This window comes from Coturnix japonica, chromosome 3, assembly GCF_001577835.2.
Source record: "Coturnix japonica isolate 7356 chromosome 3, Coturnix japonica 2.1, whole genome shotgun sequence".
Lineage (NCBI taxonomy): Eukaryota > Metazoa > Chordata > Aves > Galliformes > Phasianidae > Coturnix > Coturnix japonica.
In genome coordinates this window covers 69,004,751-69,032,688 of record NC_029518.1, presented here as the reverse complement: position 1 = coordinate 69,032,688, position 27,938 = coordinate 69,004,751, and the positions used below count along the sequence as shown (strand labels likewise).

General features: G+C 42.5%; 1 protein-coding gene across 2 annotated transcripts; it reads right to left on the bottom strand.

Moving 5' to 3' along the window:
• Positions 1–201: 201 nt before the first annotated feature.
• LOC107311976 (gamma-aminobutyric acid receptor subunit rho-1) lies at positions 202–26,157 on the bottom strand. Of its 2 annotated transcripts, none has more exons than XM_015858953.2 (10): positions 25,843–26,157; positions 14,192–14,245; positions 10,886–10,992; positions 9,504–9,571; positions 8,335–8,558; positions 5,973–6,055; positions 4,708–4,848; positions 4,377–4,529; positions 2,873–3,069; positions 202–2,764 (listed from the first exon to the last, which is right to left on the bottom strand). In XM_015858953.2, the coding sequence occupies exons 1-10, from the start codon at positions 25,962–25,964 to the stop codon at positions 2,477–2,479; spliced, it is 1,437 nt and encodes a 478-aa protein (XP_015714439.1). In that variant the 5' UTR covers positions 25,965–26,157; the 3' UTR covers positions 202–2,476. The 2 variants fall into 2 exon arrangements, with proteins under 2 accessions (XP_015714439.1, XP_015714438.1); XM_015858952.2 differs by having other exon boundaries at positions 10,886–10,995; positions 25,843–26,156.
• Positions 26,158–27,938: the final 1,781 nt, after the last annotated feature.

The window sequence follows — 27,938 nt, the reverse complement described above, 5'->3', positions numbered from 1 at the left end:
GAGCTGTGCCTGTGAAATCCTGGGGATCTCTGGCACTGGGGGGGTTTAAAGCCATTTGGTATTTGACTTGATCAGATCCAGAGCAAAAAGATCTTTTGCACATGTATAAACACATGGAGATTGCTGTTTTGAAGGTAGGAAGCGTAGTGCTGGGCAAGTATGGTGGTGTGGGTTTGGCGATGAGCGTTTCTAGAGCCAAAACAAAGAAACCACTCTGGTTTATTGTGGAAGTGAGAAGAAGCAGAGCGTTTGGATACAGACCAATACACTGGAAGGTGAAAAGTAGTTACTGTGTATGGAGTATGTTTAATGATTGCAGTCCTTAATAGCAAACACTGGCTGCATATGACACATCCTGTTCTTATACAATGCATCTATGTACACATTTACATAAGACTGAAAAGGCACTAGAGTTTCCAAAATAAAACACAAGTCATTTAACAATGTGAATCCTGATGCAGAGGGTGCAGAATCTGTTTAGGACACCACGTCAGAAGGGAAGCTTTCAGTATCTCATGGACAGATAGAAACCAGTCTTTCCTGGAAGCCAAGGAATCTGAGAGTCCAACTCCCATTTCTATCTCCAAAATCTTCCTTAATTTTCTGGTTAATGGTCCTATAAGATGTATGGTACTGAAGTGAAGTACACTGTGTAGGCTTATGAAGCTGGATAGCTTACTGTGATATCTGGTGCTCCTGTCCTGTTCTTAGAACTGTGGGAGTGAATGGGTTCTTAATACCAAGGACCTAAATATGTCCCTGTGTGAGCAGTTCCCAAGAAGCCTTGGAGCCCTCTGTCCCAAAAGGTGCCTTCAGAATAAAGGAGAGCAGGCAGTCCCGGTGCTTCTACCACAGTTATCTTTTGACTTTCATCCAATCAAACTGTTACACTTTAATACATATTTTTAATCTTTTTGGGGAAAGAAACAAAACAAGCCCACAACCTCAGTGGGTAGAAATATGGTGTATGGTAAGAAGCAAAGATGTTGTATGTTATGTGAAGAAAAGCCTTGGTGCCAAAGCTACCTCATGGTGGTCAGCTTTGTTTTCAGTAATTGTAGCTCTTGTGGTTTCAGTGCCGTGTAGAGACAGTGTGGGTGGGTACCTTTCACATCTCGTGATTTCAGCGGTTATAAGAAGCACTGAGCACTTGTACGTGATCTTAATTTACACATGAAACTAAAGCAGCAACCAGCCGCATTCAAACAGCTGTGATGTCTGTGTTGCAAGTATAATGCATGCAGTCCAGGGCAGGTTTCATGTACAAACACCCACGTTCCTTCTTGAAGCACCACTGCTTTATCCTTGATGCTCAAATGGACCTGGGTCTCTCTCATGGTGGGAGCTCCTTTCCCCTTCATTCCAAAGCTCTCCGCATGGTAATTTTACAACTGTAACATGGTTGCATTAGTAACACAGATATCAAGTCATTGCATCTGTTTTGTCACCTGCTGAGCACCTTTCCACTGGCCTTCCATTAAAAACAGATGGACCAGGCTTCTTCTGGAACTGCCTGCACTCACCAAAGGCTTTGGCAGGGGCAGGACTTTGCCGACTGCAGAAGTTCTTGGCATTCAGGCTGCAGTGAGCTCTCCTGTACCAACCAGTAGCACTGATGCTGTGGCTTCTCCTGCTGTGACTCTATTCTTTCTTTTGTAGACACCCACTTGTCTTCACTGGATCACTTTGTAGAGAAATCTGTTCCCTCTTCTAGGAAACTCAAGCAAAACTCCCACTGACCCAAATAAGCAGCTCCAAGGAGAGGTCCAGTGTTTCCCAGAGGATTTAGAATCATGGAAAGTCCAACTCTGAGTGGTGGATTCCTTGGTATGTGTACACTGCAAGTTGTATTTTAAGAGGTTAATCAATACACCTTGGAAATGCTTCATTGTTTTTAAGTACAATCAAGACAGCACAAGTGTATTGATGCTTGGTTCTGTCAGTGCAGCTCTGCCAGCACAGTGTGCATGAAGCATTGAAAGCCACCTTTGGCCATTAAGAGCCTTGATGAAGTCTTTCCCACTATTGGACATTGTTTTTGCAATAGCTGCTTCTGACCTCATCCTGCAAGCATGCAAGTGTTTGCGTATCTTTTGTGCTTATCAGTGCTAAATGCTGTCAGTCTGCTGAGTTGAGTGCATGTGCTCAAACACGGAGATAACTGGGACTTGGGGGCACGAAATGCAACTTGCACCGTATATAAGCAGCTGGCAATCAGTGTTACTCATTGAACTGGTTTACAATTGCCTGTGAGGCACAGGAAGGAGCACAGCACTAAATATGTGTGAAGTTTTAGATTGGATATCCTATATTTATTAGAAACGTGCACAGTTATTTATGCCACAGATGATTTGCACCTAGTAAAAAAGAAAGAAACCAATCTTCAAGTTACTTCTCTATGTTCGTTTTGTTAGCCTATGAGCCAGTACTCTGATATCCTGCCGCAATACGCTGTGACTACAGAAGTTTCATATGTTTATGAGAAAATGGACCAGTATATCAAATTGAATAGAATGTATGCGCCAGGGAATATTATCCTGGAGTACTTGTCGATGGCGTGGGTGTCGATCCGCATGCTGACGTATCTCTGGTTTTTCCTCCTGCCCGAGCCCCTCTCAGACCCCAGCGCCAGCTGCACCATCATTCTGTCCTGCTTGTCACCATTCTCAGACACGTAATGCCCCAACTCGTTCACGTCACCGTCGTTGTAGCTGCCGTCCATCATCATGGGCCGGGGCTGAGGAAGGCTGCACGCACAGGGGAGCTGTGGGCACAGGCAAGAGAAGTGCATTTTGGACTTCTGAACATTTCCAGACATTTGCCCCACTTTTTCTCTATGGCATAAAACTGCATCAGAGATGGCAAAACTCACCTTATCTCGGAGTTTCCTCTCCTTTCTCTCTTGCACTGTGGTCAGGTAATTCACTGCTGCGTATTCCAACACCGAGAGGAAGACGAACACAAAACTGACCCACAGGTAAATGTCCACTGCTTTGATGTAGGAAACACGGGGCATGGAGGCGTTCACCCCAGTGATGATGGTAGACATGGTCAGCACAGTGGTGATCCCTGGAAACACAGCAGCAGAGCCATCCTGTAAGGTTTGCTCAACCTAAACACTTTGTCACAAATAAAGTTACCATTTCCTGACATCCAACAGCTCAAACATCAGTCTCTGACCCTGGTAAGAACAGGGAAGTTACAGTGATGGATTGTTGTCTCTTAAACGAGCCGAACCACTGATACATGTTAATATCTCTACACTCAAACCAATTTGTTCACCATTCCTGAGCATGTCCTGTGCCAGGTGACCAGAGGAGACCACACCACCGCTCTCAGAAAACGACTGACTTCCCAGAGAAGCTGTGGGTGCACCAACCATGGAAGGGTTCAAGGTCATATTGGATGGGGCCCTGGGCAGACTGACCTGGTGGGTGGCAGCCCTGCTCAGAAAGGCAGAGCTAAATTACATTTAAGTCCCCTTCAAATCCAAGCCATCCAAGACTCTGAATTCTATTATTACATGATTCCACAATTATATGTTCCTATGTTTACATGATATATAAGCATAAAGTACTGAATTCACTGGCGTATTCAGAAAAGGTCTCCTAAACTCACTGCCTTTGTCTCAACAGACCATGGCACAAAACTTTTAGTTCCCTCTGAATGATGTTTCATGTCAACAGACTGTGATTCTAAGCAGACATGTGGCCCGCTGCCATATCTGTTATTAATATTTCCTCTCCACTGGAGAACATAATTTTAACAGTAAGCTAAGGGCAAATAATCTTTGGAATATTTCTATCAATGACATAATTGGGCTCCCATGGTGATTTCTCTGGCATATGGCTTCATCTGTCTGAAACATGGCTCAGAAGGGGATGCTCCATCCCTCACACTACTCTGTAATCTTATTTAACACATTAATTATCAAGTAAGCTTGGCTTACTGTTTTACCTCTGCATTCTCTCTTCTAGAACAGCTCAAGAAACGTAAATTTGTCATGTCTGCTTGTAATGTTTTTCACCTTCTTACTCATTGAAGTCTCCAAAGGATACTGGCGCTTCATCTCCCTATGTCTTGTGAATCTGTTAGCAGCAACAGCAGCAGAGCTTGACATTTGCCCCCTGATTTGCAACTAGCACTTGTCAAAACAGGGAAGGCAATTCACTTGACACTGCAGGGCAAATGGAGAGAGGTACCATGGCCAGTCCTTAGCGCAGGGGGAATGTGTGGCACAGCTGATTTCTGTGCCACCAGGCAATGTAGGGAGAATGCAGAGACAATGTGTAGCACAGGTGATTTTGTCTCGATGGTCAAAGCAATAATTCCATATAACAGCCCCTCAAGTGTGCTGACTACAAGATTGTTTTTACCTAAAGGGACTCTGGCAGGAACTGCTCGGCGGTCAATCCAGAAGGACACCCAGGACAACATAACCATGAGGGTGGCAGGGAAGTAGGTTTGTAGCAAGAAGAAGAAGATGTGTCGACGCAAGGTGAAGTTGATATAGAGACGATTGTACCATCCTGTGGGATAGGGAGAAAGAAAAAGAGGAGTCACCTCACCACCGAACTACTTTCAGATAAGGTGGTGTATCAGTGACCAGACTATCTAATCTTATGATGGGAATCTAAAGATGGAGTGGCCAAGGATATAAGTCTGCAACCCTTTCCACTGGCCTCTGCTACGGGTTCTAGTACCCACCTGTGCTGCTATAAAAGGCAAGTTTTGTGGTAGTGTGGAACTCCTGGATCAGGAACTGGGACAGTGATATCCTCTCATCCGTTTTCAGAGAATCATTTCCATTCTTCCAGTAGAGCATGAGGTCGTCTTCTGTGTAAGCATCTAGGGAAGCAGAGCAAGCCTCAGCGCAGTGTACTGAGCCAGCTACTATTGCCTAAGCTGTGCTCACACACACCTACAAGCTTCCAGCTGAAAGAGTCAGTGCCATCATTTGACTGGGATCTGCAGCACTGGTGGGTATGGCTGCAGCAGAGAATGGACAAGCTCATCATCACCATGCTCAGTCCTGATGCGTTTTGTAAACCTTTTTCTTTCTCTTACCATTATTTCACACATATTATCGGCATATCGGGTTACCCACCACATCAGAAATTGTCCCATTCTAAACTCAGAAGAAAAGGAAAGAGGGTAGCAGGAGGAACACGCTACTGTCAGAGCTCTGAGGCATGCAGGACAAACTCTTTTCTGTCTGCAATGTATATATGAGCATTACAGGTCTTGGTTTTTTAATGCATATGGAAATACAGTAATGTTGATTCTTTCAGATGGGCTTTCATAATAGCCCTTCCCAGACAGAGAGGAAAAAAAAGACAGTAATAACTTTATTAAAATATAATTAAGATTATAATTCTGTATTTCAGACTTAAGGAGAAGAAACAATTCTTTAAAAGCTAGAATGTAGTTGTACAAAATACAAGGCAATTTTATGTGCATAATACCTGGGAGAAAGGAGCTGGCTGTGGGTAAAAGCTGAGTTTATTGCTTATGGATGCAAGAAACACCAAGGGAAGGTGACTAATTTGATGGCTCCGCTGTGATTCCTACATCACAGATGTGCAAGGGAAGGGCACAGAGCCATTTGTTTCTGTGTTCAGAGCTGTGGTGCAGGAAGGTACATGGGGAAATGGGTGCTGCTGCACACCTCCAATCTGTGGGCAAGTAACGCAGTGCTCTCTGTGGATGGGATGGCAGCAGGGCAGCCCAGCTGAATGTAAGGGACAATGGCAAAACAGCACTCAGTGCTGGCATTTGCAAACACTGCCTTGTTGCAAACACCACCTTATTCTAGTGAAAAATTACAGGCAGGGAATTTTTCTCAGTGTTGAAGTTTGCTGACTATAGCTGGAACCCTCATGAGTGTAGCAGTTGCTGGTTGATATAATTAAACACCATTCAGGTCCCCACAGGGCACAGCACTCAGCTTCCCTATGGCTCTGCTTACTTACAGCTTTCAATCTCCAGAGAGCACGTCTGTGTGTCCAGGGGAAAGCGGCTAAAATCCATGTTGCACATCGCTGTTACTGTAACTCTAGGAACAATAAAAACCACCTCATTACAAACTCGGCTTCCCGTGTGACTGAAAAATAGTAAAGCTGCAAAATGTTTCTGGGTGACTGGATATAAACACCTTCCATCTAGCTAAAGACATTCCAATGAAGTTAAAGATGTTTTTTCTTCTCAGCAAACCACTGATAGAAAAGGTGGTGAGAGAGTTTGGCCATAATAAATTGCCACCAAAAGACACAAATGCTGAAGAAGAAAATGGGCAATGATGGAGAGAGAGGACATTTTTTCCCTTTTGCTGTCAGATCTCTGCAGAGATCTGTGCTTTCAACAGCTGCTTTGCACAATAGAGTAATTTGGGTTTGTCAAAGCCCGGTGCCATGCAGGATATGGGCAGTTTTCTCCATGCTCTGTGACTTCTATCTGCTCAGTGTCAGGCCAGTGGTCAGCCGTGGGTGTCAGCCAGCAGAGGGCTCAGGCAGTGCCTCCACTCAGGGCTGGAGCTGGTGCACAACTGAGACCACTGAAATGCTCCACCTCATATATGAGAAACCCCAGTCTTGCTGTAGTCCAATTATATCATTTTTAATGGCATAAATCTGTGTTTGCACTGGAAGGATCTGTAAGTCTTTACTCCACTGGCTTGAACTCTAGGGAAGTAAATGAAAATAAAAACATAAATTGCAATGGGGAAAGAATTAATGAATTAGAACAGGATTAAAGCTCCACAGACAACAGTCACATAATGATAAAATCAAGATGCAGTCTCTTATGTTAGTACTCCTTACGCATGTCTGGGTTCATGTTGCTTCCCTATCTGGGTTTTATCTTAGAGTGAAGCTGCTTGGCTCAGATTTACAGTTGAGGTGCCAGTGAGGTCTACAGTGCTTTCCAAGAAAAGAGAAGACGTCTGCTAAGAGCTTTAAAAAGGCAGACACTGAGGAAGAAAAAAAAATAAAATATACAGGCAAAGGCATTCAGAAAAGGCTGTCAGTCAGCAAAGGCATCTTTGTTTTTATGTATTCAGATTTCTTTTCTAACCATAAAGTACTTCGGCCTGCAGACACCCCTGAATAAAATAATGATGCCCTGCCACCCTGCTCTTCAAGATATTCACTACCATTTCATGAAGGATGGTTGAAAGTAGCCTGTTGAACTTAAACCTGTATGTGGCAGCAGGTGTATAGTTAGATATTCTTTCCCTATCATTGTTAAATAGCCAAAACTCTTGCACTATTAGCACTATCCAGGCTGTGAATTCCAATAAATAGTATACAAATATCAAAGAAACAAGAAAATTCCTGTCAAACAGATACTGCAAAGGGCTTTGTGCCTTATGTTTTTTGTACTGTTTCCTGTTGTAAAAGGAAAGACACTTGGTCAGGCTGAGAAGTTGAGCTCAGCCCTACATCTGCCTCTCCTGGATGTTATCGATGTGCCCTCAAAGACCTCCACAACCATCCCAAGCAACACATTCTGTAACCTTATCATTAGTTAAAGTTAAATCTATGCTTCTTGGAGCTACTGACCTCCTACAGTCAGATTTTCCTTCTTTTTGTTTTTCAGAATATCTATCATTATCTATCTGCTGTTTGGCTTATTTACTGCATGTTTTGCCATTTCGTTGCTGTGGAGCTGATGTTGACATTCTTGCATCAGAATATTGTGCAGCAATTTCCTCTCTCATAGGTTTTTACGGGTCATTTGGCAACACTTGTTTTGTAACTGAATGGAGCTGCAGGCATGAAGAAGCAGCTCTGATTTTAGTTTCTTTTGGAGAGTGACAGATGCTCCTCAGTATCTCCACACATGAAAGCAGCAGTTAGGAAGAAGAAAAATCCTGCTTTAATAATCTTTAGTCTCGTGGTCAGTGATGTTCAACTCCTTAGTGAGGCATCTGATTTATGTTTGAAACTTGAGATCATTGCTATGGAAAAAGGGAAGGGAAGGGAAGGGAAGGGAAGGGAAGGGAAGGGAAGGGAAGGGAAGGGAAGGGAAGGGAAGGGAAGGGAAGGGAAGGGAAGGGAAGGGTTACAAAATTTCTAGGAATTAAGCTTCAGTCCTACATCTCGTGCCACTTACCCAATACCCCCCCAGCTGTTCTCCTTGGACATATGAGCATTTTTCTTATAATAAAGGAAGAGCCTCTTCCTCCTGATGCCAGTGGCTAGTCAATGTGTTCACAGTATTAATTTTTATTTTTTCTTTTAATGTGAAGTCATACAAAAATGAAATACAGGAATCAATTAAACCACTTTCCCTCTCATACCACTAATGGATCACACTGACCAAATGCAGTTTTACCTGAGGCTATAAAGTACCTTCCCATCTGGCTGGACACGCAGCATGACGTTGTCAGTGGTGGTGTCATGGATGAAGGAACGCTTGGAGTGGACAAAGAACATGTCAGGGACCCAGATCTTCTTCACCAGCCTGCCATCAAATGTCATGCTTTGGTTGTTGGTGCTGGGGAAGGACAACCTCTCATCTTTCCAGTAGTGCCTCAGATAAAGCGTCATGGTGAAGTCCTGCAACAAAAAGGTTTGTGTCACTACCTATGCCTTATCAGCATAGCAATGATTTCTCTTCTCTGGTACAAACTGCACCTTACAAAGCACTGCATATAAAATACCCCAATGGAAAATCTCCTGCAGAGATTTTGCCTTACTTTCAGCAATGTTTTGTGATGATGAAAGCCCCTCCAACAGAATCCAGACCACTTAACATTTGAAAACTGTTTCCTCCTTACCAATTATATGATAGGGTAAGAAAGATAGGAACTTGGTAATTAAATCAGCCTGCACAGAGTGCAAGCATCAGTCCTGCATGCTCCTGAAATACCAGTTTATAACCAACATGAACGTTCAGGATGGACTCACGACACCTTACACTGGTGCCCAGCACACAGAAGAGGTGGCACAGCTGGTACTGAGCCAAAAACGGGCTCTGAAGAAACTTCTGTCCTCTGAAAACTCTTGCTTTATGACTACATACTTCCCAATGAGATGGGTAACTCACCAACCTCTCCCCTGACTGCTTCAGAGCATGGCCAATATGAAATCTTATTGGCAGTATATCAAAGCACCCTAAGCCTGACACATTAATTGGTCTCCTCAGAGCTTTTACATGCTACCATTTATCAAGGAAATGTAAAAACCCAAATCCTTTGGGGCAATTTTGGCACTGTTCTTTCACTTTGCCTTTCTTAGAGAAAAGAAAACCTCAGATTAACTTTTATTCCTTTTGCTTCAGAACTTTTAGAGGGATTAAATTTGAGGTCAGTAGAAGTAATTGCCAGCAGATTCACTTCAAACAAGGCGCCCAGGAGACTGGAGTCTCCATCCAAGGAGGAATTCAAATCTAAAAGCCAGAGCCCCAAGCATACTGCTCTGCCTCACCCTGCTCTCAGCAGGGGTTTGGACTAGGTGGTTTCCAGCAGTCCAGTCCAGCCTCAGCCCTTCTGTGACACTTACCATATCCACCTCAGAAATGCTGTCCAGACTTTCAACTTGGACATCCACGCCTACAGGAATTGCAGGACCTAGAAAAAAACAACACACACACAAACGTTGAAGTATCAGCCTGTTGGGTAAAGTTTTCACGTCTTAGAAAATAAATCAAATGTTCAGTCTGGAATAGAAACAACAGTAAAACAATTAAAAGTAGAAGCAATTGGAATTCATAACAAAAACCACCAAATAAATAACAATAAAATTCAGCAGTGAGAATGGCCTATTGTTAACTTTCTCCTTTTGTTGTTACATTCTACATTCCTTCAATATTTAAAAGTAAAATCTCCAGTGCTCGAGGTTATTGGTTGTCAGACAGATGGGCACAGTGCTCCTATGTGCAGGGAGAGCAGAGATGGTACAGCTAAGGGGATGTGAGAGGTTTACTCCGTATTTTCATCACTATTTCTGCTCACCTCTCACTCTAATACCACCCCTGAGAACCGCTCTGCTTATTTGCTTTCACAACACTCATTGCTTCGCTGTGGAAAGGAGAAGGTGTTGGGTAGGAGTATGCTACAGGACACAGGTTTGTGCCATGGGACTGAGGTCACATCCCATAATTGGGATGTTCATTTTCTTTTCTTTCCTCCAGACTTTGACTAGCCCCTTACATACCTCTGGCAATTACAGTGCAGGAGATGCGTCAAGATAAATAATGCTCACATTAGTGGGCTGCTGTGAAACTGAAACCTTTTTAAATTAATTGAACATGCTGGTATTTGGTATATTGAGCATTTAGCAATAAAACCTACTTCCATGAGAGTATATAATGGTATCCTGGATTTGAATGACCATCTGTCAGCCAGAAAGGGTAGATAAATTTCATCATTCTCTAATCCACGGGCTGAAAGAAAGCATGTTCCCCTTCATCCTGTTCCCTTAAAGCTCTGTTTGCTGTACAGCACAGCCACAAAACTGTGAGCAAGCATTAGCACACAGCAGTCAAAATATTTTCTTTGCTGTTAGGAATGATACAGCCATGTCAGCAATCATGGTATGTGATTTGATTATACACACAAATTGCCATAGGAAGCCACATCTGTAGAATTTTCCCATCTTCCAGGAATACATGCAAGGTGTGTATGGAGGTTTTATCAAAAGAAAGTGTCACTGAATATCAGGAATATTACATCACCTCTAATCCCCATGACTTCAGCTAGGTTGCTTGTTTTTCCAAGGAAGGAGGCCATTTCACTGCACCACTATCTCCCCAAGCATGCTATGAGTTTACAATAAAAAAACCAATTAGAGCAAGAAAAGGCTCTGCTTGTCCACCTGCTTCTTGGCCCTACTAAATGCTACAGTGCATAATAGGAACAGTAACAAATACATAGACTTTGTACCTCCAAAACCTGGTCTCATGCTGAAGTCATGGTCATCTATTCGCAGCAGCTGTTCTGACTTTGTCAGTGGAGATTTGGTGATGTCAGGGCTTCGCTTTAGGATTGGACTACTAGGAAGAGAGAAACACAGCTATGAGTCCCGCACAGTGCCTGTGAGAGATACTGACCCACTTCTTTCCAGTCCAAGAACCAGAACCAGCCTGTGTTCATTTTCCCATCAAGCCATAGCTTTGTGAATGTTTGCAATGCTTGGCAGCATGTCATTACCAAATGACCCCCACGCTCAATGTGGAGCACTTAGGCATCTGTGATAATTCTGACATGCTGAGAAAGTATTCGTTTTGTGAGTTTTTGTCTTTGTAAAATTACCTGTGCTTACAATGCAGTTTGAATATAATCATTAAAATATATGTCCTAGAGAAGTTATGTGTGTGGGTAAGAGAGGAAATGGAAATAAGAGATGAGTTTTCTGACACTGATTTCTGACAGGATGTGAGGCCAGGAATTAGGGAAACAATATATAAAATAAGCTACTGGCTGTTGCCCAGGAACAAAATGGAGACAGGCTGGGAAGCAGGCCAGCAGGCAGGCCATCCTCTAACTGGGGATAAACTGATTAGCTCCTGCTCCAGTTTTCTAACAAAGATAAAAAGGAGCATTAAAGACATAAGAGTCAGGGATGGTCCTTGCAGAAGCTGTTGGAGCTGCACTGAGTGCTGAGCAGAGGATGCTCTGCTCCTCTTTTAAATCCATCTCTGAGGGTGAAACACACTATTTGACTCCCCAGCACCTTGGCCAGGATGGGAGCTGCAGCAGCTCTTCTCAGCTACACCGTGCCTGTGAAACCTTGCTGCACTTCGAGCAGCCGTGTGACAGTTGCTGGGGCAGCAGGAGAGCACAAAAACAGGAGGAAAGATTTTGCTGTTTCTTCATCTGAAAAAAAAGATGATATGCTCCAAGAGGCATTTATCTGACTATGCAGAAGACGAGTCTGCAACAGATCAAAGAGACAGAGAACAAAGAAGAAACTTGACAGGGAATATTTTCCTGTGATAAAACTCTTCCTAAATGAGATTGCTTAACCATGCTGTACTTCTCAGAGGCCCACAGGCAGCGGTACCACAAGATATCGCCACAACAATCTCCTACCAGAGTATCTTTCAAAAGTGCTCAGCTTCAATTTAATAATTTCTAGGGGTGACGAGCTGCCTGCATCCACTGGTGAATTCTTCAAGCTGTTACTTATTCCTAAGGGCACTTTAAAATGTGGTCCTTTCTTCTGCTTTAAATTTGTTTAATTTAGGCAACTCTGCTCCTATAATAGAAGTGACTGCACAAATGTGAAGCCTACCAACCAAAATAATTTCTAGTCTCTCTGTTTATACTGTATATTTCCTGAGTTGATGAAAAGCTCATTTCCCAAATACTGAATTGTTCCTATAGTTCTTCCTATTTGTCAGCATCCAGAAAGAAGTAGGTGAACAAAAGGAGTAAAGTTACAGGCACGAGGTACAAGAAAATAACACAGAAGTGTTTAATATCAAAAGGTTTGCCTAGGAACCTCAGTTGTCACACAATGACATAGGAGAAAGAGAATTATATGGGTAGTGGACAGAGGGCATAATGCTGAGCTATGCATTGGAGAAGGGTTATACCCAGCAGCGACAGGGGAGAGTTATTATCAAGTTGTTAGCAAAACCTCAGACATTTGTGAGCAGCCTTGGTTGCTAATGCTCAGAACAGCACTGATATATATCCCTGATATAAGCAGAGGGAAGGGTAAGAAGTGTGATGGAGAGCCAGGAGATGGGCTCCAAGGGAAGAGAAGTTGCAGGGCTCTGTGAGTGTGTCAGCGGAGGGTGAAAAGGCCAACCAAAACTCCAATATCAACTAAGGACAAACGGTATAGAATGGTTAGGATGAAATCAGGGGAAAAATTAATGGCTCTAATCAACAGAGCAGGAAGGCTCTACTGTCCTTAAGGTAAGGCTGGAGAGAAGGTTTCTTTTGTTTGTGGCAGGGAGATGGTCCTTGTAGTTGCTGGAAAGCCCCTCTCCCTCCTATGCTTTCAGAGACTGCACAGTGGTCCTCCCATTTCACATAAGGAGGTAAGCATGCTTCCTTGCTCCCTGCTGTTGAGTGCATATGTACATTATACATTTCATGGGGTTACTCATTCCAAAGTGCATCCCCTCACCCTTTGGGACCACACGCCTTATGACCATGCCTTTACTCACATGCATTTGACATGTTGCCCAAGTAAGCTATGGCCTATGTGTTTGGGATGGTTGACCACCCCTACAATTACTTGCCTATCCACTAACCTTTATATTCTTTGTTATCTTTACTAGCAATTGTTTCATGGGTTTTATCATCCTGCTACTCAAAATACTGAATAACAGCAGACGATAATAGATTTCTTTGCATTTCTGTTTTAAACAGCTTGCTCAGAAATTATCTTCCATATACAATTTGATTCTAAGACACCAACTCCCCAATCTACAAACTCTACCAACTCTACAATCAGAATAGAGAGGTGAAAACACTTGTATTACACCAGAAAGATGCAGAAAGCGTGTTTAAACTTAAAGACGTTTCCTCACGGGAGATTAAAGCTGTAAAATGTAGGTTATTATTATTCCAACTGAATTATTTTTTATTGTTGTTTTTATACCCTTTACTAAAACACAGAAAGTCAAAATATCTTTTAAGGAAAACAGTTGGATGTGTTGTGATTCTGTTAGATATGTTTAAAGCTAAGATGGGGGAAAGGTGAAGGACTTTTTTTTTGTATGAAATGATGCACTTTGCGATTTTTTCACTTCTAAAGAAGGAAACATCCCCCAGAGGCAACAGTGGAAGCCTCCTGGGGCTCTGCAGCTCTGGGAGCAGATTTTCAGGCCATGCTGCAATTCTGCACCAATAGGGCCTGGCTGAGCAGCTCCATATTCTCAGGTGTCTGACTATGGCTGTGCTCCATGCCATGCTGGGCAGGTGCCAGTGGCCACAGTAGTGACCCTGAGAGGAGGGGATTATACCTGACCTAAATACCGCCCCGCACCTGACACAAAACACGCAGCACTGCTGTGCGAAGACAAGAGGCCGTGCAAAATGGCCCTGGTGTCTAACCATGGCTCTTCAAGGGGAATCTGGCTTCCTTCAAGCCTCACTCAACTCCGTTAATGGCACGAATCCTGTTTAGAACGTTTGTACGAGATTGTTGTTAAAGGCTTTGGATAGTTTTGCTCCCGTGCTCTGCTGGTCCTGTCATGGGAAGCCTGAGGCAGTGGATGGGCCAAAACCTACCTGCCCTGCTTGTGCGCCTCGCCATGGGCTTCTCGCCTCTGCCGCTGGGGCCGGCTGCAGGGAGACAAGAAAAGGGAGAGCTGAAACAGCTTGTTGTAAGGAGGCACAGCTACCACCACACAGTTTAACAATGCTGGGAGAAAAACATGTAGGGGAGGGAAAAACAGAAATCCTGCAGCCTTGCCTTTTGTACTTCTGGAGAATGACTCTTACCTGTCTTTACTTATTCATCAAAGGCTGATAAAAAGGGCTGCTCTTCTCACAGCCCTTTTGCTGTCTGAGGAATCATAGAATTGTTATGGTTATAAAGACCAGTAAAGAAATTTTAGAACCGTGTGTTCCTGTTTTCGTATTCTCTTCCAGAGAGAGACTCTCTCTCAAGAGTCTCTGTTCCTCTCTAGTGTTGGGACCATGTTTTATTTCATCATTAGAGCAAATAAGTTTTTAGCACTGTAAGTGCTAGTTTGAGTAAAAACATTTTAAACATTTCATTCTTTTGGCTGATTTTTAATTAAGAGATGAAAAAATTTGCTTATCTTTGAAATAAGTACTCAACTCTACTCAACTCTGCTAATGAGACTTCTTGCCCGTTAACACACATTTCAGATCCCAATCTTGAGACTGGCAGAGGAAAATCTTCATTTGCAATCACTGTCGCTATCCAAGTGCTATCATCCCTGGGGTGAAGGGAGGCCAAACTTCAGGCTTTGTGGGCTGATTTTATCTTAGGCAGAGAACTCTGAAAACTAATGACATTGTAGGGAAATTCATGTTGCTGCTGAGCCAGTTACAGACAATCTCCATATTGGCCGGGCTGGTGGTGGGCACAGGACCCTGAATCACCCTGAAATGAAGCCTTAGCCAAGTGAGATTGGTTTATTGTTGTGTTCTATAGAAGAGTGCTGGAAATAAATCCACATGCAGACTGTCCTGGGGAGCTTTGGGCTGAATAGCACCATTGCTGTTCTAAGCATCAGCTTCTTTGGTGCTTGGACCCAGACATAATGCAGCAAAATGCCCTTTCTGGAGACTTCTACCTTCTGGAAATGCCCTTAGGCTGCTGCTGATGTGTCTTACTGTTGCATACTTCTTGTTTTCCTGCCATAAGGAAGTAATATCACTTGCTTTGGGTGTAAGCAGATTCTGGTGAAATGCTGACCTACTTATATGACTTTAAATTGCCCTAGTAAACTCTTTGCTGGTTGGTTGTAATGTTGGAATTCAAACAGGGATGAAGTAATTCATCTTTTTCCTTTTTCTTCATTCCTTGTTGCGGAGTTGATCTAAGGCTTCGTATTGATTCTGACCCTATTGTGACTGCTGAGGGGGCCTTCAAGGAGTGGTCATCAAGAATCTGTGTCCAAATCCTACCTATCCTCTGCACCTGGCAAACTCTTGTAGTTCCTCTTCCAAGTGATTCTCCACTGACCCTATACTAAACTTTATTTCTGTACTACAAACAACATAAAAAGCTCACCATGCTCCAGACACTGCAGGACACTGCATTCATTTGTACTTCGGTTCAATTCCTTCACTTCTTAACACCAACCTCATTCCATTTTCCCTGTCACAGCTCTGAGGTTAACAAGCTTGCCTCACTTTTCTGCCTCCTCCTGTAGCAGAAAAACAGGTGTACCTATTGCCAGCCATTCCCCAGTTACTGTGATTTGAAGACCTATCTTTTTCTTCTCACTGCTTAGCTTTTCTGTCCTGCTTTTTGGGTATGTTCTGCTGGCCTAGTGACCATCAGCAGCTATATTATTGAACCTCATTAGCTTGCTTGCTTGGGCTGCGAATCAGTTGAAAGGTGCTATGCTCTCCCCAGAGCATCTGCTGTCCCTGCATTTTTGCAGTGTATAGCTGCAGTCAGGTGTTTTGGTCCAGTCATTGCTTACAAACACCTCAGTCCAACTGTTTGCCAGTATGGCTACATGACATGACAATAATGCCCCTGCCTTCATTTGGGTGACAGGTTGTCTTTAAAAGTAATCAATTGCTTTAGAGGTAAAATATACCGAACAATTATAAAATCATATAAATGATTAGAATGGAGGAGACCTTAAAGACCTTAAAGATTATTTAGTTCCAATCTCCCTTCTATTGGCAGGGTTGGGTCAGGCTGCTGAAGGCCCCATCCAACCTGGCCTTGAGTGCCTCCAGGGATGGAGCATCCATGGCTTCTCTGGGCAGTCCGTGCCAGCACCTCACCACCCTCTGAGAAAATATTTCTTCCTAACATCTAACCTAAATCTTTTTGTTTAAGTTTCTCCCCCTTATTCTCTCAGAATAACAAGCTTTTAAAATATATATATATATTAATTATTATTTCAGCACCAGTAACAGCTATAGTACCAAAAGGAATTTCATGGCTCTCTTGAAGATCACAGACACTTTATGAAAAAACAATACTCATCATTGGATCTGACTGGTTTTATTCAAAGTTCTCCCCTGGTTCTTACTGCATTGCATGAGCAGCTCTGACGCCTTTGGTGGCACCTGGGTGATACAGCCCCTCCAAAGTTGTTATTGTCCCAGCAGGTACCCCCACTATGTAGTAAACCTTAGGACTCTAAGAGAAGAAAACATTCATCAAAAGAGCTGTGTACTTTTTCATATACATGAGGCAAAACAAAGTTGCTACTTAAAAGAAAAATAAAAGCCTGAAATTTACTATGGCACTTATATTCTCTCCTACAAAGCAAAGAGGGTTGCAGAGTTAGGGATAGCCAGGTCTGTTTTCAGAAGAGATGGTCCAAACACAACATCTGATGGGCACAGCAAGTGCTTCTGAATGCTGTGCTTCAAAGCATGTGTGCCAGCGGAGCGCCAGGTTCACACTGTGTACCATACTACCCTCAGTATTCATCATTTAAACAGGAGCTTCTAAAGGCAACAAGTTTGAGAGAAGTCATTACATATCCTCGCATTTTGGTTTGTAATTACTTCTGCAGGACAAATTTCCTATCTTTAAATCATAGTGTAATTTCTCCACAGGAGGCAAATATACCTCCTGCAGACAGTGATCAATTTTATACTCTTAGGATAATCTTATTAGGATCTGATAATATTTTTTCCTTGAGGAATTTAATCAAAACACAGTTGTTTCCTCAGGAAAAAGCAAGGAAAAAGTGAAGGTAAAATGGTGAAATATATTATGGAGATGCAGAGAGGAAGGCTGCCAGTGACTGGGCTGCTAGCCCAAGGTGTGAGATCAATTTCCACTTCTGTTACAGGACAAAAAGAAAGCTTGGAAATCTCCCTGTGCCTTCAATAATCACAGGAGCCGTCAAGTGACTGTAGCATATGATTCACTCCTGCATGAGAAAGGTTGTCCCCTCACCACGGAGCAGTGCTGAGTGGAAGTGCTGCCTGGCCCTGAAGATGCACTGCCCAGAATGGTCCTCTATGGGTTGATCAACCTCCTGGGTGTTGCTGTGAAGAAGAGCTCTGGGAAAGGAAGAAAAGCCATGCAGCTAAACCAGGAGAAAGCACAACCAGTACCTTTGGAAAGGAAGAGCAAACTTGCAATAGGAGATACTGAGTGAAATATGGACTGAATAAGAATCCAGCGGCATACACTGCAAGAGATGGGATGCACTGTCTAAAATACCAATTTCCAGGGACAATGTGATTGGAAGCATACTAATTTGTGCTTGAACTGGGAGAATGACCAGTTGGAAGCTGTAGAAAAGCAACTAAAAACTGAGGGAAGTTAATCACATTATGTGTTTTCTGTTGGCGTTTGACAGCTCTTGTTTGCTCGTAATTTTGTTGGGTCTTTCATCCTGGGTAGTAGGTTTAAAGCTGGTGTAGAAATATCACCTCTTGCTATTGTAGGTGGTTACAACTTTGAAAAGAAATAGAGAAGCTAGAGGTAATGTGTAAGGTAGGTAAGCTAGAGGTGTTTAAATCAACTGAGGCCAATGGCACATCCTCAGGAGTGCCATGAGTGTCAGCCAGTACAGTCTCCAGGTCATTAGCAGATACCACCAAGGGCTCCGCACAGATTCCTCCGAGAGTGGGGGGAAGGCAAACAGCAAACTGGTTTTTAAGCAGGAAGGAAAATAGGGATGTTGAAGATTTGGAAACAAACTGGAAACAAACTGGGATAAATTCATGATCTGTTTGTACATCCCTCTGGGGGTAATGAGTCTATAAAGACCACTTGGTGTGAATCTTTACAGTAATTGGCATCAAATGGTTTGATGTCCTTCTGATGGTGTAACTGGATGCCTTAGTGGAAGCAAGAGGAAAAGTAGATTTGAATGAGGTTTTTAAAATTTCATTACTAAACTAGAGAATAAGGTTTAGATGCAAGTACGACTTGGCCTAGTTGGAAGACAATGGTTAGGGCAACTGCTATTACTTTGCTGTCAAGCTGCAGAGACTTTGAAAGTGGCATCTCATGTATTTCATCTGGGGAAGTACTAGTCAATATTTTCAATAATAATGCAGATATCAGAACTGTAAATCTTGTGTGTGACAGCATCATAGAAAGGAATACAGACACTATGGGATTTAGGGTCAGAATTCAAAGCAGCCCCAGCACATTGCAGGCATTATCTGGTATTTATAACATGAATGTCAGTAAAAGGGAATATAAAGGACTGTGAAATACAGAAAAACAAGTGTACAAAGGCAGATCAAGGAATAACTAACTAATTAGCACTACTACACTTAATTCCTTACTTACAAGAATGAGAAGGGCTCTTGCCCAAAAGGAAGTAAGTAAGAATATGAAGAACCGCTGTTAAAATTACCCTTGATACCATAGGATATAAGTTGACAAATTGATTCTTCTTTGGAAAAAGATCTCCAAGTAGAGTCAGCCCTTGGAAGGACCTGTCAATGGGCTGCTGGAAACTCAGGTGTACAGTGTCATCTCAATCACCTTTGTCTGCAAGTTCATTAACCTTTTGAGAGCTCTAGTATATTTACAGGATGTAACATCCTTCATAAAAAGTAAATTGTCCTTCAGTCTTTGTCAGTTTATACTATTTACCTGCTGTCTATTACTGCTGATTTTTTATTGTATTTGTAGGTGATATGTCCAGTGGAGAAATCTGTAACTTCTCAGATTCCACTTGGAGCTCTTTTTCCAGAGACTGGCATGTAAAAGGGTAGTTAAGTACTGGAATGGGCTCCCCAGGGAGGTGGTTGAATCGCCATCCCTGGTTGTGTTTAAGAGCCGTTTGGATGTGGTGCTCAGGGATATGATTTAACAGAGGGTTGTTAAGTTAGGGTACTATGGTTAGGCTGCGGTTGGACTTGATGATCTTCAAGGTCTTTTCCAACCTGGCTAATTCTATGATTCTATGATTCTATGAAATGACATGTGAATGGCTACAACAGAAAAAAAAAACAAAAAAAAAAACAAAACAAACAAACAAACAAAAGGAATAATGGAGAGCTTTTACCATGAAGAAAGGTGGTCATTACAGTCTCCTGGGAATCTAGTCAGATCTATATTATTCAATAAATTGAATAAAATTCAATAAATCTAATAAATTGGTGGGGAGGGCTTCCAGGCAGCCTTGCAGGGCTCTCCAAGTAGGGAGGGATGTAACAGGCAAGTAAACTTTATAACATCAGGGGTGACATGGTGAACATGAACAGGAGTTTGTTGCTCAAAGCTTTACACAACGCATAACAAGAGGAAATGTGAAAGGAAGTGCAGAAACACAACACGTCACTGTGAAATTCACTCTCACAGAAAGCTGAAGGTGCTAAAAATACGAGTGAGTTGGAAAGGTGGCTGGGCATTTATAGAACAAGGAGCAGAAGGATCATTTCAGGTGTGAATCCAACCCTTGAATCAGAAAACTGAACAATTTATATGTAGACGGGAGGGAGGAAACTGCCTTTTGTTGTATTTCTGGGCTGGTTTGGTGGTTTTGTTTTGTCTTATGCTCAGCTGCAAATGTGTTTAGTGCCTGTTATGTCTCATCACACCAGCTTATAGAACACACTGGGGTAATAGTGGGCTAGAGGATAGAACAGACCTGCTGATCCTAAGCAAATTATGTGATGGTAGCACTGACTGGAGATTTCGTCATCTGTGGCTTAGTAAAGTGTCATGGTACACATCTATGAATGTAGCTACAGCAATATTAGTGCAGACAATTTTCTAACACAAGTCACCGGAAAAGATAGAGAGCTGTGTGGAGTGCAGACCCAAAATAAGCTCTAGAAAGGATGAAAGGAGGTGGGTGATAAAGATGAGAGCAGAAAATACCATTTTCAGAGAAGCATAATTTACAATGATAAGCAGAGAAAAGGAAGAATCAGGGAAATAGCAAAGAAAAATATGAAGAAAAAGAAAACATATAATAAAGAAAATGAGTGCTGTTGGACAGGGGAAGGGATTTCTGGCAAGCAGAAGAGGAGGAAAAACAGGCAGCAGCTGCAAAGGAGGGAAGGAAATTACAGAATAATAATGGATAAAAGCAGCAGAAAAAAAAAACTTGGTAGACCTGTGTTACAGGGCAAATTGATATGTCTTGGGGTAAGTAGGTGAGGTAGGTGAAGAGGAAGCTGAAGAAGTCGGGGATAAAAACAGAAAGAGCAAGCTGGAAAAGAGGAGGAAGCGTGCATGGAGAGTTAAGAAGTTGAAGCTGAAAAGAAGAAAGAGAAAGGCAGGTTTTCAGCAGGAGAGGTAGAGAAATTTCCATTGCACTGGCCTATAGCCCATTCTGTGTCTCTTGCTGCTCTGAAGGCACTGCAGTGCATTTGGTGCCAGACACAGCACGGACTTCTGACCTGAACACACAGTGCTTTGGGAGCTGCAGGGGCTCAGAACCCCACTGGATCTGGATTGCTCTTGGTAATGTGCTCACACAGACTTGCTTTCATGGGCATTTCTCGGGCTTATTGTGCACTCCAAAGATCTGATTTGAGGGCAGCTTGTATTAGTAAGATTTGTTCATGCAAATAAATGCTTTCAGAATCAATTCTGAAGACAGCAAAACTATAGGACAAGAGAACATCTTAAGGAACACTGGGAAGTAAAGGGAATTTATTGAGTGAATTTATGAGTCCAAATCAAACCTCTGGAGGCCATGATGACAGGAGCTGGTAGCACAGAAGCCCTGTTTAAATAAAAAATAACATCAAGGCAATGCAATTTAGCAAATGTTCAGAAGGATGCTGAGCCTTTGAGAAAGGACTAGGAAGGAACCATGGCCATAACGATGGCCATAATGGTGGCTCCCATCGCGTAAGAGGAATGTCACTAATGATAGTAACATCTGAAAGAGCCATAGGGAGAAAAATCCCTGGCCACGAGGGTGACCCTGAGAGGGCTTGTTGTAGAGAGTGTCAACCAACTACTGTAAAAAATAGCCTTTACTGATGGACAGGAAGATTGAGAGGAGCATAAAGAGAGTTACTATTTGGAGACTGCAGTGAGGCAGAATGATTATAAAATAGACAAGGAAAGGTAAGGGGCAAGACGGAAAACATGAAACAAATCTCTCAGCTGAGATTAAACAAATACAAGCTACAAATCTTGTACAGTGAAATCTCTTCTTCTGAGAGTTTCTTGTCTACAAGGTACTTATAATGCTGTCCAGGGAGATTTTAGTGTTAAAAGAGACTTTTTCCCCCAGCAGTTACCTCTAGCACAGTAGTCTGGGCTCAGCTCCAGGCCAGTTCTTTTCCTTTTGCTCATCCTCTCTAGCAGATTCTGCAGGTCTAATTAGCAATGCAGGCTTTGGCCATTTTGTTGGCATGATTTTGTGGCCTTTAGACAATTGTTCCGGTGACCCCACACAACCTGGTGGCTCTCCAAGAGCCTGAGCATTTGGGAACTCAGTAAACAGCCCCTGTGCTGGCACTCAGGGTCACAGCTTGGATCTGTAGGAGTTTTGGCACTGTGAATGTTGCAGGAATGAATTTAGCTTTGCAAACTCTACAGGATTTGCACATGGTTGACTGCAAACTGTGAGCAGGTCTGCAAGATGCGAAAGGATTTATTTTTATTTTGCTACTTTTTAAAGAGAAATTCCTTTGAGGTGATTTGTCCTGGAGATAAACAGAAATCATTAGTTGAGTCTTTGACTTGCATACAGATATTCTGACTATAAATTACAGTGTTGAGAGCCTCTGTAGAAAGTCTCATACAGAAACACTCTCTAGACTGCTTCTTTCACCGTGTGTATATACTTCAACTTATGCTTATTTGTAATTTGTCATACTCTGCCTTGTGCCTCAAAGAATCACCAATTTTATCTCAGGAATTATTAGGAATCTTCTGCAAAATTCTTTTCTTGCAAACCTGGGCGCCAAAGGACCATGACTGTCTCCCCATCCTTCTTCAAGGCTGTCCTGCCTCATGCTAGAATGGCCACTTAGGAGCCATTCTGATAAAAACTGTGATGAAGATGGTGTCTGACACTGCAGCCCAAATTCACCCCATTTGCCCTATCAGAAGGAGAGCAAAGGCTGTGGGATCAGATGGATTTGGGTAGATGAAAGGTCAAGCCTTGGGGCAGACAACTGTTGATAAAATTGTGAGGTTTTGTTTGAAATTAGAGTTTAGAGTAAGAGTGACTCTTGGAGAAAGTAATGCCTGCAGAACATCACCATCCAAAGAGACAAGCTAAAAGTGCATATTTCCTCCATCACCTGCACATGAGAGTCAGGAGTAGAGCTGGACAGGTCTCTCAAGGCAGCACACTCAAGGTGGCAGGCATTTACAGTAGGTGCCCACTCTGCCTGCCAGCACTTGTGACTAGTGCTGAGCTGTGGCAGGTACCCACAGTGGAAGGCTGCATGTCTCCAAATGACTTATGGAAGCTAGAAAGGCTGAGGGTGCAAACTGAGCCAGTCTGAGTACTTCATGGTCATGTGGAGCCTGCCTTTTCCACTTCAGATTGATTTGCTCCATCAGACTCCAGTGAGCCTCTTCAGAAGGCAAAAGTTGCAGTAAATTTCCATCCTGGTGCCTCAAACCTTGTGGAACAAGAAATAACAGTGCTTGAAAAGGAACTATGAAGTAAATTTCTGTAACAGTTTCAGGGCTGATTATTGAGGGAAGGGGAAGCAGAATCATTGACCAAATCTAAACCATCTAAATGGTCAGGAGCAATCTTCACAACGAGTTTCTTCTCATCTTAGATAGGATCCTTCTGCACACTGATTTTCTCCCAGGCTCTATTTCTGTGATGGGAAAAGACTCTGATTTTGAAATGCAAGGAACAATGCCTACTTCAGAACAATCTCATATGATCAGCATTTTAACATATTGGATCCTGCATGCAAACAGGACTGGTTGTACCTCTAGACAAGGCCTTGTGTCCTGCTACACCTGGATGCCCAATTGTGTCGAGTGTTTGTGACCTCCACTGCAGGACTGCTACTGAGACTATGAACACGGTGCCAGGAGGTCAACAAGAATAACAGCACCTACGTACAAATACTGCACCCAGTCCTGCTGTCTCCCTGGAAAGGAGTGAGAGCCAATGTGTGGGAAACATCCTATGCTGAGAAATTGAAGAAGCTTGATCTGAATATAAATAAGAGGAAATGAAGAGTGGGTTTGATACACCTACAAATACCTGGATGGAAAAGAGACCAGGTAGCAAAGAATAGGAGAAAACAGATGAAAGCTGAAGTTAAAAAACATGTACAATACTATTATTACTATCTTCTGTTTATCTGGCACTGAAGGCAATTATCAGAAATTAGGAGTTCACAGAAAATAATTTATATGGCAGAAGGCTTCATTGCTTGTAGTTAGAAGGAAAACATATGGATGCTCAGGGCCATCTTTTTGTTCTTATAAATGACAAGGCTGTGAGACCACTGGTCTTGCATGGCCTATCCCATACTGGGAAGGCAAGCGCTGTATTGGGTTGCTGATGGAAAACGAACCAGTGCTGCTGTCCTGTCCCTGCCAGCCTTCCTCAACATCAGCACTGCTCTGCTGAGGCAGAAGTAGGCCAGAAATGGCTCCTGGGCCAGTGTGGGAGTGCTGTGAGGGTGGTGGGCCCGGCTTGGGAGCTGCAACACCCCACGGCAGCCTGAGAAGCTTGTGCTGGCACAATTATACCGCATGCACCCGGTGTGGGTAAAAGGGCCATTCCTATGTGAACTGGATAGGTATTTATTTTCCATTTTCATGCAATCTTAACGCTTCTGCTGCGATTTGGTACACTGCTACTTAATCACAGCACTGCTATTGTGCTTGGTGCAGTGTGAGCTGGTGCTGAAGATGCTGGACAAGAACATGGCTGGGTATACAGACTCCTCCCTGCTGGCTGCTTCTCAGTTCAAACTGAAGCACCTTGCTCCTCATGCCTTCCTTTTGCCACAGTCAGCACACCACCTCCATGATCACTGCCATGAGCCCTCAAGGAGAACAGAGGTTTTGAGATTCCTCACAGACAGTGAGACTCTGGCAATGCATCCCTGGGGGCTGACCGTGAGCAGGGCACCCATTTTGCCGGTTGTACATCCATGAAGGTGTCATCGATGCTTAAGGCCACTTCCTGTGTATAAGAGGATGGCTCAGGAACCCTCATGTACCACTGTGACACTGCAGTTGCTCTGCCTAGTTTTCCTAAGCATTGACAGACAGGAACACCGGAAAATAAAAGGGTTTGCAGTTTCCTTCCTTTCACTTTTCAATTACATTTTTTCCCTGAAAGCTAACAGGAATGGCTTGAATTCCTCAGGAGAGTGGCACTCCTGCATTTCTATCCTCTTGCACTGTACAGTACTGATGGCAAACTGGAGTCATTAAAGAACAGAGACAGTGACCAGAGCAAAGCATAAACTGCCTTCGGTTCAGCCTTTCACAAGCAGAAGTTTACAACATTTGAACAGTGATCTGAATACGTCAGTTGCATACATACAAAGAGAAAAGTCTGCTTTTCCTCCAGAGATACCTTGTAATGTGTCTGAGTATGAAAATCCTCACAGAGATTTTCAAATATTCCCAGATATGATGCAAGTCATCAAAACGAAGTCATAGGGAAAAAAAAGAAAACAAACCAAAAACCCCAAACAAATACTTCCTCAGCTCAAAACTTCCTAAAATGACAGTCTAAAAGACAGCGGGAGAAAAACATCATATACATCTCCTTTTTGAAATAGGGAGAGAGGAAAGGGAGAACAAACTGAGTATTTTCATTCATTTTGCATATCTTCACTCAGTACCCTGAATGCTCTTTCCTTTGATAAATGACCGTATCCTTCAGGTTTGCATTTTATTTTCTTTTTTTTTCCGGAAAAGCTTTATTAACAAACAGCACAGGAAGAAGAAAATATATTCTGAATCCCTTCAATCCACATCTCCTGTCATTTTAATCTTCAGTGAATACAACAATCCTCAGGCACCTAAGTTTCCTTTCCACTATCATGTAAATATAACATTTTAACCCTGATAAATACAATCAAATTCTTCTTTTCTGCACTTTTCCAAACTTTGAGATACCTCAAAACCCCGCTTATGGGGGGGAAACAATGATTTTCACTACAGAAAATGCATTAGAACTTACTGACTGTCAAAAACTACAGAAGAGAATCTTTTGACTGATAGATCACAATCTGCAAATTCAAAACAGTTGATAGACGCTATGCTTTGATCTTTAACACTGTATTTGTCCAAACAGAAGCTATTTGAATGTAAAAAAGAAAATGAAACTCACCTGCCTTTTTTGTATACCTCGTGTATTTCTTTTCCTTGTCGGTGGACTCTGCATTCAGTGGATAAAACCCATCCCCAGAACAGCAGGAAGATGCTAAAATGCATTTTATGGACAGTCAACATGTTACCTGAAGGTTCTGTGTCCAGAAATAGTCCATACAAGAAAGAGAAAGCCAAAATGTAGATCCTGTTTCTCTTTTTAAGACATTATCGGTCTGATCGTTATTGGAAGGATGTTTACTCATACAAAAAATCATCCTGCAGTATTTAATCTGGACAGTGGGGAAAGCAATTTCCACTAAACCTATAAATCCCTCTACGTCAGATGGCAGGGATTTTCTAGCAGTGTTCCTGTATTCTCAGAGAACAATTATTTTTTGTCCAAACAAGCTATTTTATTAATGGGTTTAAACTGAACCCTTTTTTCGTATCTATCGTAAGTGGCACATATGTATTTCTCTCTGGTTAACCAAAGTAGTGCAACTGATCTGACAGGTGTCATAAGTAATTTTTAATCACTGAACTTAACCCGTATATTACTAACATTTGTTTCAAGTATTTCAATAGATTAAGAAGTGTTAATAAACATATTGGTTTGCAGTGAAAATTCTTCATTTCCACTTGGATCTGCAGTATAGTGTTTTGATCCTCCGTGTTCTTCTGAGTACTTTAACAGTCAGTGGTGGTCTGACTGGAGATGTCAGCACCTTGAAGGTGTGGGTCCCAAATCTCACAGCTGGGCAGGGTCTCTGGGAAGCATATCAGATGATGAGAAATCAGTCACCACTAGTTTGCTTAAAAGGTTAAATGTTGGTGCTGTTCAAACAAGTTGTACCCATCTTATCTTCAAAAATGACCTGTTTTCAGTTCCCACTGATTCATATATGCTTCTCAAAGGGGATAAAATGTACCTTAATGGCTGCTCTTTTCACCTTATGATATTAGGTATGCTCTAATCAAATCACTTCTCAGTCTTTGCAGTAAACTGTATGAAGTTTCTCTTCTCTTTGGAATACATTTTTGTAACTTCTTAATGCACTGGATCAGGTTGCTCAGCAGGGTTGTGACTGCCCCCAGCTTGGAGGTGTTTAAGGCCATGCTGGATTTGAGCAACCCGGTCTAGAGGGAGGTGCCCCTCCCTATAGCAGGGGGTCAGAACTACTTAAAAGTCCTTTCCAACCCAAACCATTCTATGAGTCTATGAGTCTATGACTCTCTGATTCTATGATTTGATTAAAGTGCTGTTCCCTTTCTAATACATGAGGAAGCTTCCCAGGAGCACTGAGGATTCACAAGCATTGAACAACAATGAATCCACCCAGCTTCCCAGGAAAAGCTGAGGTTCCTTGATACACATAAGAGAATATCCTCTAAGGAACCGAGGGAATTTACTAGAAGATATCATGAAAGCCCAAAACTGTGTTCAAACAAAATATTTTCTAAATATTATCCTTAAATTTTGCTCAGCCTCAAGCTTGAGGAGATGGAGAGCTAACTTTGCCTACTTTCTCTGTGATACAAACTGGAGGCTAAAAGTTCAGCAATATTTCCATTTAGTACATGGAAGGTCTGTGGATACTAAACAAGAAAAGAAGGAATACTTTGCAATGAACAGTTTTTTCTCCAAATCAATCTGTTTTTGCAGCTTGTAGACTAACTGTGAGATGTTTCCTCAAGTGAATTTATTATTTAAGCTTTTCAATTGATATGTTTGGGAAGGGAAGCGTTTCCTAGGGATTCAAAGTGAAACACTGCAAATATGAACTACTCTTTAATTTCACTTTGATAAGCACACAGCATTTATTCTGGTTCACCCATCAAGTGACTGCTCACAAATATAAAATTAAACATATCCCCTTCATTCTAGATTCCCAAGTAGCAGCATATGTTCCAACCTTTTGCCTTCATCTGACAGTATGTGCTGGAAAATCTCAAAGCAAATTTTAGAATGTCAGTTGAAAACTGCGATTCCTCTGCCTTTGATTAATACAGTAGCAGTTCTATAGGCAGGGGAGAATGTGAAATGGTTATGCCAAATCCTTTGTAAACATTCAGTCTATAGCCACATTCAGGAGCAAATGAAGAAGTAAGTGTGGA